The 15,449-nt window shown below is 33.4% G+C and overlaps 1 protein-coding gene across 3 annotated transcripts in view; it reads left to right on the top strand.

Annotated features, from left to right (window-relative positions):
• The window catches only part of GPHN (gephyrin), a 535,238-nt gene that overhangs the window by 378,527 nt on the left and 141,262 nt on the right, over positions 1-15,449 (top strand). For all 3 annotated transcript variants that reach the window (XM_045565470.1, XM_045565461.1, XM_045565478.1), the window contains one exon: positions 15,222-15,264. In XM_045565470.1, coding sequence (XP_045421426.1) covers positions 15,222-15,264 — 43 coding nt within the window. The remainder of the gene's footprint in view (positions 1-15,221; positions 15,265-15,449) is intronic.

The following is a 15,449-nucleotide window of genomic DNA, read 5'->3' as shown; positions in this document are numbered from 1 at the left end:
CACAACTGTCAGTTCCTCCAACCTTTGATATGTAGGCTGATGAAGTTTAAACAAACAAAAAATTTTATATGACCAGAAGCTCAGAATCATCTAAATGACCCCCTCTAGTTCATTTCCTTTACACATAGTAAGTTTATCTATAACCTCACTATTTCATCAGATTGAGAGCCATGTGGCACAGTTCAAGAGTTCAAGGGACAAGCCAGAATCATCTGGGGTTATTTATTCAAACTCAACAGCTACCGTATAGCAAGGGTCTCTGTAGCCATTCTCACTATTACAGTCAGTAATAGTAGCATTTCTAAAGTATTCTCAGACCTATAATTACCACTCTTTCAATCCACCTATATCACTATCCTTTCATTTGCAATTATCTAGCTTTCAGACATAACTGAGCTGTTTCAAGGCTCTGGTCTGAAATGTTCCCCAGCTAGAGTTATCTATTAGCCTTTACTTTACAGAGTCACATATCCTAGTAGCTGTAGTCATACTATATCATTGCTTTAAGCTGTGTCTGAAAGCACTTTGGCTTCCTTTTAAGCATCCCACCCAGAAAGGAAAATATTTGCAACTGCTCTTAAGATTAATCATGATGTGAGTCAAAATATCTATCTTTTCTCTTACACACACATACCTTTTTAAATTTTATAAGGTATGCTTTTTGACTATCACCTATTGACTTAAAAGACAATTTCAGATCAGAGATGATATTTGTATTTTTAAGGTCTGCCATGTGTTTTGAAGGTTGAAGTAAGAAGTGTGAAGAGAAGAATAAGCTAAGAATCCTCGTTCTGTTATTTATTACCTTATTTATATTCACTTACTTTTCACTGCAGTTTTCTACGCTTCATTTTTTCCTGTGCTGCTTTTCCCTTTGTGTGTGTGTATATGTGTGTGTGTGTGTTTTATTAGAAACCACATGTCTTGTTTATCTTTAGCTATTTCTTCTTCTCTTTTCCCTTTTCAATGAATAATAACCCATTTCAGCTACTGAGAAAGAATATGAGCCATAATAATTGTTGTTAAGGTGAATTTATGCTTTAAAGGAACAAAGTGAGATGAGCATAGCTGCTTTAGTGTTCCAATATATTCTAGGCCAGCTGGCTCATAGGAATATGAGAGAGGTAAACTGGATGAAACTAGCATAAATAGTTTAGGTATAACATTTCTAGCTGTAAAAATTCTAAATCATGCAATGACCCTGTCAGAAGGCTATTTATAAACAAATTATATGTGCCTTTTTCAGCTTATTTGAGTTAAAACATAATGAGTCCAAGGTTATAGATTTGTGAGTCTAGGTAGCTTCACAGCTGTTTCATGATAGACTGTAAAGTAATCCCAAATTTCTTATTGTAGATGTGTATACAGGGAAGGTACTGGGGAACAATGTGTTGATGGTTCAAAATAAATCTACCAACAATTGAGTAAGATAGACCTTAACAAATAGTATAATGGTCAATCTATATTACGCTAACAGGTTTAAATTTCAGAACTTTGTAAAAAAAAAAATCAAATGTTTGGCATTTTCAATAGGTTTCTGTTTTCTTTTAAGTAACTTTTATTTTTCTGTGTTCAGTAAGAATATAGATAAGCAAAGAGAAAATAAAAATTACTCTTAAACTCTTCCCTTGTTAACTTCTGTTAGTTAAAATTCAACAGAAAGAAATAATAAGGATGGTGAATTGGAGAAAGGAGAGGAGAAAGTAAAAAGTTCTATAGAGAATGTAAAATAGAGAGTAAAGAAACATATATAGAAGAAAAAATTATCATTGAAGAATTCTATGTGTTGGATTTTTTTTTTTTTTTTTGAGACAGTGTCTCATTCTATGTGGGCTAGAGTGCAATTGGTATCATAGCTCACTTCAACCTCAAACTTCTGGGCTCAAGCGATCCTTCTGCCTCAGCCTCCCAAGTAGGTGGGGCTACAGGCATGCACCACCATGCCCAGCTATTTTTTTTTTTTTTTTTTTTTTTTGTAGAGACAGGGTCTTGCTATGTTGCTCAGGCTTGTCTTGAACTCCTGGCCTCAAGCTATCCTCCTGCCTTTCTCTCAAAGTGCTAGGATTACTGGCTTCAGCCACTGCACCCAGGCCTATGTGGAAAAATTTTAACAACAGCTGGTATGTAAGAGTTGTAAGAGTTAGAAAATGCTGATAGATGAGTTTTTGCAGAGTTTGATTTGACCATATTCCTGATGTGACAACTGAACAATGCAAGGCACAGCAAAGCTACCCAAAGCGACCCTGAGAAGGGTAGAGAACGCATATTGATAAATGATGAAACTCTCTAGGACAGTGGTTAGAATTTAGCAGCATTCTGAGTCCAATACTTAGTGAAAGAAAAAAATAATGAAAAAATACATGGGTTGAAAACATTGGCATTGTGTTTGCTCTTTTTTGTTGTTTTTGTTGGTTTGTTTTTTAAGACAGGGTCTCACTCTGTGGTATGGTGTAGAGTGCAGTGGCATCATCATAGCTCACTGCAACCTCAAACTCCTGGGCTCAAGCAATCCTCCTGCCTCAGCCTCCTGAGTAGCTGGCACTATAGGCATGTGCCACCAGGCCCTTTGACCAATTACAATAGTGTTCTTTGATTTGGAAGAGGTTGCAAACAATTCCAGGCTAGGGAGAGATCAAGGACAGCAGTTCTAATACCCAGATTTTGGTAGTTGGTACCATAGTTGTTATAACCATTACCATTCTTACCCAATTATTTTCATCAGAATAACACGTATTTATCCTTTATATTTAATAAAGGATGTAGGTGTAGTACCAGATGCTCTGCCTACATTTGTAACACTCACAAAAGTTCTTTGAGGTGGGAACTCAACAAAGCATTTGAGCCTTTGCACTTTACTAGCTTTTCCTCAGCCTGGAAAGTTCTGCTTGATCTTCATCTGACCGTCTCAAGTCTTAACTAAAATGATGCATATTCAGAGAAATCTTCCTTGTTTACCCTATCTAAAATAGTTATACCCTATCATTAGTTACTTTTTATCCCATTACTGTGTTTTATTCTCCTTAGAGCACTTATCTGAAGCTAACTTACTTATGTACTTGTTAAAGTGCTTACTATCTGTCTATTCCTATTAGAATGTATTTAATAAGTTCCAAGGTAGCAGGGTCCTTATCAATCTTGTTCATGTTTTCCATCCTACACCTAGATCAAAGCCTGGCACTGGCTCTGGCCAATTGAGCCTGGCTCAAGAAGTATTTGTTCAATTAATGAATAGTATTATTGTCCTGATTTTTATAGATGTAGAAACTAATGCTAAATGATTTTGGCTAAATTATTTAACTTTTAAAGCATTAGTTTCCACATCTATAAAACTGTTGAATTTAGGTTATATATAGTTTGAGTTGTTGCAGCCCACTTTAATTACCTTGCAAAATTTGCATTCACTCCATCCACACTACTGGTTCTACTTCCTCATACAAGTGTAAGTTCATATAACTCATTCTCGGGATGAGCAAGATAGGTCAAATTATTTTAGATGTATGTAAACTTTTTTCTCAACATAAACCCTATACCTGTAGGTCCAGAGACATGCACTAATTTGGTCTGCTAATTTAGCAGACCTATCTTGCATTTTTCAAATTTCCCTTAGGACTTTTTCATGATTGAATTTTGATAGGATAAGGTTAATATTCAAACAGACTTTTCACTGGACTTGGGTGAAAAAGAAAACTACAAAAATGTGTTATGTATTAAGCCTTTGAAATTATGTTTTAAGTCAGATTTTTAAAAGAAATAACGTATACTTTTTATAAATTTATTTTTTGAATATGGTAAACTATTATAATATTACAGTAAAAACAAAAACTGCCATTTATTTGAAGTGACTACAGTAGGTATTGCATACAATCTTAGAAACCGAAGGTATATACTATGGGACAAAGTCTCAAACTACAATTCAATTAACAGACATAAATTCTATTAATAGGTGCTCTTAGGCAATAAGTTTTCAGGTAAAATTATTAACCAATTTGAAATAGACAGAAAAATTACTGGCTGTCCTATTTAGGATGCCCTCCGGATAATTTCTCCTGCTTTCATTTTTCTGAGCTATTGTACACTAAGTTGTGGTATATGAATAGTGATCCAAATGATCCTAGTTCATAGAAATGCAAATTGTGTCCAGTTGATGATGCAGTTGATTTTTGCCCTGTTATTGATCAATTGATCTATCTGCAAATTCATTTCCACATTCCTGATTGTCCATATGTCTGTGTTTTTTCTTTCTCTTTTGAACCAATTGGAACTTCTTACTGGTTCTCTCATTCATAAACACTTTAGATAAAATCACTGATACATGTTCATTTTATATTTGTTTGAGTAATAAGTTTACCTTTTTTAAAAAATTAATTCTTTTGCCAACTGATATTTTAAACTTTATTTGTTTTTATTGATACATAATAGATATAATTTGTGAGGTACATGTGATACTTTAATACATTCATGTAATTTGTAAACATCAAATCAGTGTAATTGGAATATCTATCACTTTAAATTTTGTGTTTATGCTAGAAAAAATTGTATTCTCTTCTAGCTATTTTGAAATATACAATAGATTATTGTAAACTATAGTCACTCTACTAATTAAAAAATTAACTTTTAACACAATTATCCCTTCTCTGTAAGCCAAAAGTTTAGTTTTAATGGCAGTGGGTTTTCTGTCTTTCCATTTGATTTACCACAGGCACCCAAAACTAGAGCAATCAGAGAAAATGTAAAAGACATATATTATGTAAACAAGAATCTAATAATATTAAGTTATATTTGTTAACTATTTACTTGATTAGACCATGAGAGGTGTGATTAGCAACATAATATATACCCCATATGGCTGTGATACAAGGTGTCAGAAAGTGTAGCTTTTACCTCTCATTCTCAAAGGAACTTCCTACACATTTTCTAAGTCATTGCTACTTTACTAATACAATATATGTGTACATCTTCCATGAGCTTTATGAATGCTAGTTAAGCATTTAGAGAAATAAAGGTCACAACTTTTTCAACCAATACTGAAATATAGCCACCTTTTATTTAGAAAGGAAAATAATACAATCACACTTAACATGACTAGAAGCATTAGAGTTTTTTAATGAGTAAGTGATATGACATGACATTTAAGAATGATACTAATCTAGTTAGAAACTAAATATTTCAAAACTCATGCTTAATGAAAACAAATATGACTTTCTTCTAGAAGTGCCAAAAATACATAATAATTACAAATACTCAATAATTCAAGTTTTTATAGTAATATTGGCTGTATCCCTGAGGCTCCATTTCTTAAAATTAATTAATATTTTTTAAAAACTTTCTATTCAAATACCTACCTAAATTAATCTTACTTGTTCTACGTTGTAAGAGCTATCAAAAAAAGTAGTCAACATCATCAGTGTAAGTCCAGAATATCATCCAAACAAAAGGATGATAGTAGTAACAACAAACATATTAGCTAACACTCATGTACTGTTAACTCTGGGCCAGATACTTTCTAAGCAAGCACCTTATGTATATTATCTCATTTTCTTTACAGCTATCCTATGAGAAATAGAGGTTGTTATTATCTTCGTGTTATATATAAGCAAAGACCTAGAGAGATGATAATTTAGACAGTGTTACACAGCTAATAATGATAAATATTCAAATCCAGGCAATCTGGCTCCCCAAACTACCTTTTATTATACTAGTTTTCCTTCACTCCTACATCCATATGCCTATTCTCAGTGGTTCTCATTGCTAAGAGAAATAGTCAAAAGCAAAGAGGCAATGAAAATTCAAGCTCTAATTAGGAATGCAGTGATTGCCATTGGTAGGTTTTAGAAAGATAGGGTCAACTGCTAGTGTACAGGTAATTAAATTTAGAAGTCAAGGGCCGGGCGTGGTGGCTCACGCCTGTAATCCTAGCACTCTGGGAGGCCGAGGCCGGTGGATCGCTCGAGGTCAGGAGTTCGAGACCAGCCTGAGCAACAGCGAGATCCCGTCTCTACTAAAAATAGAAAGAAATTATCTGGACAACTAAAACATATATATAAAAAAAAAAAATTAGCCAGGCATGGTGGCGCATGCCTGTAGTCCCAGCTACTCGGGAGGCTGAGGCAGAAGGATTGCTTAAGCCCAGGAGTGTGAGGTTGCCATGAGCTAGGCTGACGCCATGGCACTCACTCTACCCAGGGCAACAAAGCAACACTCTGTCTCAAAAAAAAAAAAAAAGTCAAGAGGGCTACATTTTATTACTACTTTACTATGTGACCTAAAGCCAGTAATAGTTTCTGCCTTCTAACCTCAAGAATGAAGATTAATGTCCCTGTAAAATAATCAGTTATTCATCTGAAGATTCAAAAATGGTGTTACGAATAATCTGAAATTTCCTGAGTCAAAATATTTTAAGTTTATTATACATTCTATAATTGGATGGTATGTTTTTCTTCATACTTATGACCATTAAAATTCTCAGAACAAACATCAAATCCAAAATATTGTTGGTACCAAGAGGAGACCAGCCTGGTATTTACAGAGTTTGTGGAGGTCTTTGAGAGTGACTCAACTTAGAATTAATGCTTTTTATGGGAAAATATATTAAAAATACTCACCATTGATATCAAATTCATATTTCCTTGAGTCATGGTGGTAACCAATTCTATTCTTAGGTGTGTTCTACACATTATAGTATTAATATTTTCTTTCAGATCAAAGAACACACCAAGTTGCCTATAAAGGAGCATAAACAAGCTTTGATTTTCAATGGTAATTATAATCCACTTCACCAGCTATATAACCTGACAGTTACAGCTTTTAGTAGAGGTCAACACTGAAAAAGAAGAATTCTTCATATTAACCTAGGACTTAGAAAAGCTCAGTGGAATTTTAGACAATAAAAAATTATATAACACTGAAGAAACATATAAGAATGCTTCCCTAGAAAAGATTTATAAAATTGTTTTGCCTATAAATATTGTCTATGTGCCCGCAAAGGCTTATGTTATATATACATAATAGATAGCATTGTTGCTCTCCATCCATGAGCAACAAATGACTAAGAGTTCAAAGAATAATTAGTTATGGATACATACATACATGTGTGTGTGTTTGCGTGTGTGTATGTGTGTATGGAAGTTCACCTTTGATTAGAGGGTTTTAAATGTGATATGATGACTGTTAAATGGTTATTCCATTTAATTAATCATCTAAATCAATGGGAAAAGAGAAAGTGAAGCAGAATTTTTTTTAACCCTGAGGTTTTTATAACTTTTTAAAGTAACGATATTCCTTTTTTTTCCTTTCTTGTTTTGGTCTATGAAATGGACAATTGATTAATTCAGTGACCAATTTTATATATAATTTTCTCCCAAAAATGGAGCACTTCTTTTGTATATGATTTGATAAAGGACAGCAAATAGAGGTGAGAAAGCTTTCTTAAAGCTACAAAACCCTACAGATAGTAGGAAGCTTGGAAAATTATCTGGTTCGAAAGTTTTTAAACTTTTTTCTTCCATGGACCCACTTGGTACCCAGTTAAAGCCTACAGACTTTTTTTCAGAAAAAAATATTTTTACACAAATAAAATAAAATACATAGTATTACAGAGAAAACCAGTTACATTGAAATCATGATCAAATAGTTTTTAAAATCAAATGGTTATATAATAATACATACTTCTTTTAAAATGCATTAAATAAACTCTAGGAGCATACCTAATAACTACTATAATTTGAAATAATGGTAAATATAAATAATATTTTAAGATATCCATAACTACTTGAAGAGGTTCTGTTAATATTGCTGTAGTTTATTGCCTATGCTCATAATGAAGGAAAATAATAAATATTAATTGGGTTACTGAATATAAAGATTGTAATTGTATTTCTCCATCCCAGTAAATGTTGGACCCTTGACTTTTACCCATAGGTTCTCTCAAAGGGCCCATCAACCTTAATTAAAACCCCTGGGAACATCCACATTTTACAGATGAGGAAACCAAGACCCGTAGAGAGGAGATAATTTAACTGAAGTCATACAACTCAGAATTAGATTAATCCTAGCAGAGCTAATCTTAGACTATTACTCAACCTTTTTCTGAAGCTTTAGTCTAGAAGTTGGCAGTAGTCTGTTCTTTGTTACTGACTCATGGTGTAATCTGAAGCAAATTCTTTAGTCTTATTGTGCCTCAAATCCACCTATATAAAATATAGGTGACTTAAAATCTGCATAAGGATAACAACAACTTAGATTTGCATTGCTCTTCTTATGTACAATTGTTGTTACTTTCACATACATTATCCTACTTAATTTTCCCCATTTTATGGCTAAGGAAATTAAAGCTCCAAATGTTAAATGTCACATCCAAGGTCACATAGCTAGGGAGAGGAAAAAACAGTACTGGAAACCATACCACTGGACTCCAAAGGACATTCCCTTTATCATGCTGCCTTTCATGTCATAAAAGGTGCTCAAAGAGCCAAAACTCTTTGAGTTCTTCTGTTGAATGTGTGTTGTTATATCATAAATCTAATTAAACACAAATGAGTTATCACTAGGCTCAGGTGAGCCAAATACATCTTAATTTATTCTAATAAAGTGATGAATGAATGGAACTGTGGAAGAAAGCTTTTCTAGACCACTTCTCCATTTTGGTATAAGAAGTGAGAAGAGAAAGAAACAGAATTTAAGACTCTAAGATTGTAATTGTAGAGTTGTTGGTTTAATGTTATTTAAATCAAACATTTTCTTTCCTACTGTTTCTGGGTAGGCCAAAGAGGCAAGTAATTTGAGTAAATGCCGATGGGGCCCTTTTTCTCTATCCTCTTAAGCATTATTTTTATGAGTAGATGGTACCCAAAGAAATTCATTCTTTCAGAGACAGATTACTTACTCTTAAATAAGTTTAATAAGGTAGAAAAATTAAAGTCAAAATGGGCCATAATGCATCAAAAATCTCTATCATCTCTGTCATTCTAGTGACCTGACCATATGAGATTTAGAAGGTCCTGTTCTCTTAGAAAATAAGGAATCGTCTTAACCTGACCTGAAACCCTTGGTATAGAATACCTTCGTTGGACTCCAAATGTCACTATTTCATTAACTTTAAATGATATTAATAGTAATGTGCTTTCAAAATTCTTGAAATCATCCTGCAGGTTACCCAGATATCTCTTAGCTATAATCCACATACTTTTCATGTTGTATTTCTTTATACTATCAGGCCCAAATAAGTAAAAATCCTTTGTAAGCTGATAAAACAGTTTTGCATAGTACAAGAGTGGCTATGATCATACTTATAAATAAATTTAGTCTGCTGAGATAGAAAAGGACAATAATTACTACAAAATAAACATTCAGATTTAGCAAATGTTTACTCTGTACAAAGCACTACATTTGACAGAGGGGGAAATAAAAAGAGAATTAAAGTCATGATCTTTTCCCTCAAGAAAACTATGGTGTATTTGGGAAACCCTATCAGTAATTGGAATATGAATAACTATGAAAAGTCCTATAATAGAAGTTCAGATAAGATGCTTTAATAATTTAGGGAAACCTAAACCTAGATTGTGGTGATGATTGCTCAGTCTTATAAATTTATTAAAAGTCATCAAACGATATACTTAAAATGAGTGAATTTTATGATAGGTCAATTATATCTCAATTAACACCGTTAAAAAGTTTAGAGAAAGAAGAAATTATGTCTGATTGTGAAACTTGGGAAATATTTTTTTGCAGCTGGTGGAATCTAAGCTGGATCATAAAGGACAAGTAGTATTTGGATCAAAACACAAGCAACAGGGATTCTAGAGAAAGAAAACAGCTTTTCCAAAGTCTAAAAGCTAAAGAATACAAGGCATTTTTTGGAGAAGCTAGGTCAGACTTTGCTCCATGCCTTAGATTATGTGGCTTACATTCCTACCAGTGCATACGGCCATTTGGCTATAACATTTCTAAAATGTTCTGGCCAATCCCGATTGAAAAACATATAACTGTTCGTGGGTTATTTTCCTCTCCTTGAGTCAAAAATAAGCACTTGCCTCCATTTTGAGCTGAGGGTATATCATCACAGAATTATTTTACAATTGTCAATGGCTCCATTGATCATAACTATTGACATTGTTTCCATTTATACAGTTTAAAATCACTGATACATGTATTATCTCTGTAGAGCCTCACAACAATCTTTATTTTTCCCTTGAGGAAACTGAGATTATGGGAGGGCCCAGAGCCTAAAGTACTGAAGCCATGCTAAAGAGGTCAATCTATTCTGGCCTGCTAAGAATAAAATGGGAAAGAGAAAATGGTAACATCAGTAGATGATCTTTGAACAGTTACAAATCTGCTAACTAAATTGGGAAGCCACACATGAATCAAAACTTATACAAAAGAAATAAAATAGATGAATTTAACTATTATCATCAATAACAGGAAAACAAAATTGGAAATTTTTTATGACCCTATAATTGACAAGGAACAGCCCATGTTAAATAAGTTTTATTGATAGTAGAGAAAAGCACATAGAAAACCTAGTTTCTAAATAGGTAGCCTTTTTGCTGTTATCTTTTAAGAGTGTAAAAAGATTAAAATTTAAAATGTATCTTTCCAAACCATAGGACTTCTCAGATTACATAAGTAAGCAAGTATACAGAAGCTTAATTTCTAACTTAAGATGTGATTAGTGTCTAGTAAAGTCATGCTAAAAATAGTTTTCTTAATGTCCATCAAGGAAGATGATTTTTTTGTTCTTGACTTTGACCCCATCTGACCAACTGCTCCTAATTTTTCAATATGAGCCATACTGTATAGCACTTACAAGAAAAAGAATATGAATTAGCCTGGTGAGCAGCAAAATTGTGAAACCTGATTTGTGTTAATCTTCAGTCAAATGTAGTCTCCATTTTAATATTTATACATTCTTATATTGTTATGAACCTATCCTTAACATGGGTTTTATTTGTTTCTCTCCTCCCTTACTTCTGTGAAATACAGAAGTGAAAGGATGTTTGTTATTCACACATTTGTACCCCACTAACTGGTGTTACACGTCTGGCTTCCACTGGAGAGCCCCTGACATCGCAGGGAACGGTGATCAAAATTCCACACACTAGCTTCAAGCTGGGGGCTCGTAGCTACTGCAGCATTGAAAGGGGATCTTTTCCTGGCTTCTTTAAACTAAGCATGGTGATGGGATGGTTTAAGGGAAGAACACCTCTCAAATCACATGACCACTGCTGCGCTTCTGTGTGTCCTGCTTTCTTCATAACAGCTTGGCACTACATTCTTTCCCTGTATCTTAGTGGGCTTGTGTGTGTGAGGGTGGTGGAGGGTGAGGAGATAAATGGATAGTTATACATTATGCATGCATCTTTCACTGTTAGAGTGATGTACCTTCCCTTATCTGTCACAAATTATGGTCACAGATTAAATCTGTGTCCTGAGAGATTGGGCCGGCTCTCTTTGGTGTGAGATTCATGTATTTTTGTGTGTTTCAATGTTTATACACCCTCAGCTGTTCTTTGTGTTGCATTAAACATAAGTTTAAATGTTCTCCCATAAGAGTTAGCTTTTCATGTTGGGCTGAAAAACTCTTCATTTCTGTGTAGCAATTCATGTTATTATAACCTATGGCTTTCAATTGTACCTCCCATAATGAAGAGCTGACTTTAAACACTGTGCTATTCTTGTTATGACCTAAGCATAAGGTAAGTGATTTCTCTAACCATATCTAAAGATCGTGATTGTTTGTTAAAATTTTCTCAGCTTTCTTAAAGGTATTTTCACTTTTGTTCCTTACCATTTATTACGTGCTCTCCCTCCTTCTGTTTTCTGTTTTGTATCTTAAGATTTCTCAATGAACAATGTGATCTTCAGCAAAAATTATATTACACATGTAAACACATGTGGAAATGAATTATTTGATGTCACAAAGCTATCTTGATTAGTAAATGAATACCTGTGCTTTCAATAAATCCCTTGTGTTTTTCACTTCTTCCATTCACTTTAATATAATATACTGTTTCTACATGTTATTTTAGTTTTTATTCCAGTTGTCCATACCATAAAATCAAACGTTAATTGTAGTAAAATAACATGATCCAAAAGAATAGTAGATAATCTGATAATCATACGCTTCATTTTTAATCCCTAACAAATTTGCTATTAGCCCAAAATCTCAGGTTTTTTTGTTTGTTTGTTTGTTTGTTTGTTTTGAGACAAGGTCTTGCTCTGTCACCCTGGCTAGAGTGCAGTAGTGTCATCATAGCTCACCACAACCTCAAACTCCTTGCTGGGCTCAAGCGATCCTTCTGCCTCAGCCTCCCAAGTAGCTGGGACTATGGCATGTGCCACCAAGCTCAGCTAATTTTTCTATTTTGTGTAGAGACAGAGTCTTGCTCTTGCTCAGGCTGGTCTTAAACTCCTGGCCTCAAGTAATCCTCCCACCTTGGCCTCCCAAAGTGCTAGGATTATAGGTGTGAGCCACTGCACCCGACCTCAAAATCTCAGTTCTATTTTGTTTTCCAGACTTTCCTTTTTTTTCCCATTGAGTAAAGCCAGGTAAGAGAAGGAAAAAAAACAACAAACCATAAAACTTGAGACAGACCTGTTTTACCTTCTTTGTGGTCCATATGTATGAGAATAATAGCTGTTTCTGAACTTCATCCTTTCAAGTAAACCCCATTATGTTGTGAGTTAGGTAAAATCTTCATATTGAGATTTTATAAAATTAAGTAGATAGTATAAAAATGACCAGATCATTTGCTACATGCATAAATAGTAAAGTCTTTTAAAATTTATTTTCCTTGGTGATTTTTTATACATATATTCAGAATCACTAAATTAAAGAAATTCTTATAATCATTGATTTTAGAAGTGATTCTCCCCAAATCTGGTTCAAATAGCCAATGTAATGTAAATGGGAAAACATTGGTTATACAGCTGTTGGCAATTTGTGAACCTTGATAAGTGCTCAGAGTCAGGAAATTGAATTGTTCACATCATCCAAATTTCTCCTCCTAAGTTTTTTGAAATATATAGTTCTAAACTGAGGTGCCACAAAGCAACACTGGGGTTTCTTTATTCAATTCATGTTATTAATATGAATTATTTTTTTGTTAATTTTTTAAGCCACATAGGGAAGGGGAGAGGGTGTTTTGTTGTGGTTTTATTTTGTTTTGTTTTGTTGTTTTTAGGGGTTTGTTTTTCTGGGGCCAGCTAGTTCTTCACCATTTCCGTTATATACATTATATAATGTATATAATAGGCATTATATAAATCTGTTGGAACATTTTATGAGACAATTTGAACTACTCATCTGAACTGCTCTGTTCATTGTAAATCTCTTGTTTCTATCCATACACTAGCTCCACTCTAGATTGGAAGGGCTTAAAGATGAACTCTGGAGGAATAGAGGCTACGACTTAAGAGTAACTATTACTGATCAAAGGAGCTACTTTCCATTCGCAAACATTGCTTTGCGCTATGGGTTTGGGCTCCTTCTGTTTCTACATCTTGTTGAAGACTTTCTTAACTTCCATTTGACTTCTTTGAATTCTGTTTTTGTCTTTTGACATTTCCCCCTTTCTTTTCCTTCTCTCTCCCAGATTTTTCTCTCACTCTTTTAGCTTTCTCTTGTGTTCTTTGAATCACTTTTTAAAATGTAGTTTCCCTCTCTTTATTAAGCTTGTCTATTAATTTGTCTGTTAGTGTGTGTTTCTTTTCTTCTTTAAGGCTGTAGTGGTATAGTTATACTTATTTTCATCCCATAGTATGCCAACTTGCTTATTTATTTTGCAGCAAGTTCATTAGTCATTCTTACTCTCTTGGTATGAATTTTCAATAAGAAATAGCAGATCATTCTGCATTTATGTATTGTCCCCTTCTATAAGCCCATACTTTCATTTCTATTGTCTAGATTTACTCCCTCAAACCTCTCTGTCTTCTTTTTCTTTTCCTCATTCTGTGTCTTCTTCCCTGTATTGTTTTCTTTAAGCAGTCATTAATTTCTTTCCCATTTGGTCCAGAATTGTTCTTCAATAAGACTCCTAAGTAAAAGTGTATAAGAATATTGTCTTCCAGATTAGCTTCTTCATTCTAGATTCTAGTGTACTTAAAACTAGTTAAACAATCTGGGCCAAAAGAGAATAACTGTAACATTTGGAATTATTTCTTTTTCTTTTCTTTTTTTTTTTTTTTTTTTTTTCCTGGTGTGCGTGTATTTTTTTTTCCTTGTGTGTATGTTTGTGACTTTTTTTATTGTTGTTGTTTCTTTAAACATTAACAATTGTTTTTTTCAGGGAAGGACAACCATAACCCACCCTAAGTTGCAACATTTCTTTCATAAGTTGTTTCATTCCAATAGTGGATTGTGTTAAACTATAGAAATTAATTTGTTGTGTATATATCCATTTGGGGCAAGCTGCTGGGGAGTGGGAAGAAGAGGTGTGGAGCTAAATAGTTTCCTTTGAAATTAACATGTTACTGCCATCTAGGAGGGCCCTTGAATGCAACATTTTTGTAACATTTTTATAAAAACTGCAATAGTTTTGTAACATTTAACAGAATGTTTTACTTTGACCTAAACTTTTGAATCAAAGCGTAAGGATTTCTGATTGATAAATTATATACATACCTAAGAACTGACAAATAATCAAATTCAATTTCATTGATTTCCTGCAGAAACATCTTTCATAACCAATATTGTAACTATTAATATAATACATTATTATAATAAATAAAGGATATTAAAATCAAAGGTAAATGTTATATATGAGGTTTTCTGTTTTCCCAATATTAACATATACATACTAAAAATGACTAAAATGGGATACTTGATTACAACTTTATTACTTGAATTTCATTATTCTAGTCAAGAAATATGCTAAATGCCTTAATACTTAGCATCTATATTTACAACTGAATATACAGTAACTTGAATTTTTTTCCATATGCTGATTTCAAATACAAATGAAAAAAAATGCCTTTGGTTTATCTCTGTCCAGTTTACAATATGGTACCCCAGATTTTTTCTGGAAGTCAATTCTTTCCTTAAAGTATGGAAAGGATAAATAAAAAAATATATGAAACAAATGTAACATTTTTACTAACACATTATAACATCTGAGATATGTAAAGCCTTTGCTTCTAGGCCTCAGGAGCTTGCCCATTAAATATACGTTTCTGGTAATCCGTGTTATGAGCCCTAAATTACTGAGTTTATGCTCTCTCTGCAGGTCCAGTCCAGGTGCAGCAGCAAGGAGAACATTCTCAGAGCCAGTAAGTGTTTTATCATTTTTGGTGGGATACTGTACTAGAGCTTATGGTTCAATAGAAAGTAAAGCTAAAAATGACATTTTAGTGAAGAAAAACAATGATTAACGTTTATATCAAAACTATGAATATTAGGGCTTTCACCTTCTAAAAATATTAGTTTCAATATATTAAAGAATTTTCCCTTAATC

The sequence above is a fragment of the Lemur catta genome, chromosome 1, assembly GCF_020740605.2.
Source record: "Lemur catta isolate mLemCat1 chromosome 1, mLemCat1.pri, whole genome shotgun sequence".
NCBI classification, from domain to species: domain Eukaryota; kingdom Metazoa; phylum Chordata; class Mammalia; order Primates; family Lemuridae; genus Lemur; species Lemur catta.
This window is presented reverse-complemented; position numbering and strand designations above follow the sequence as displayed.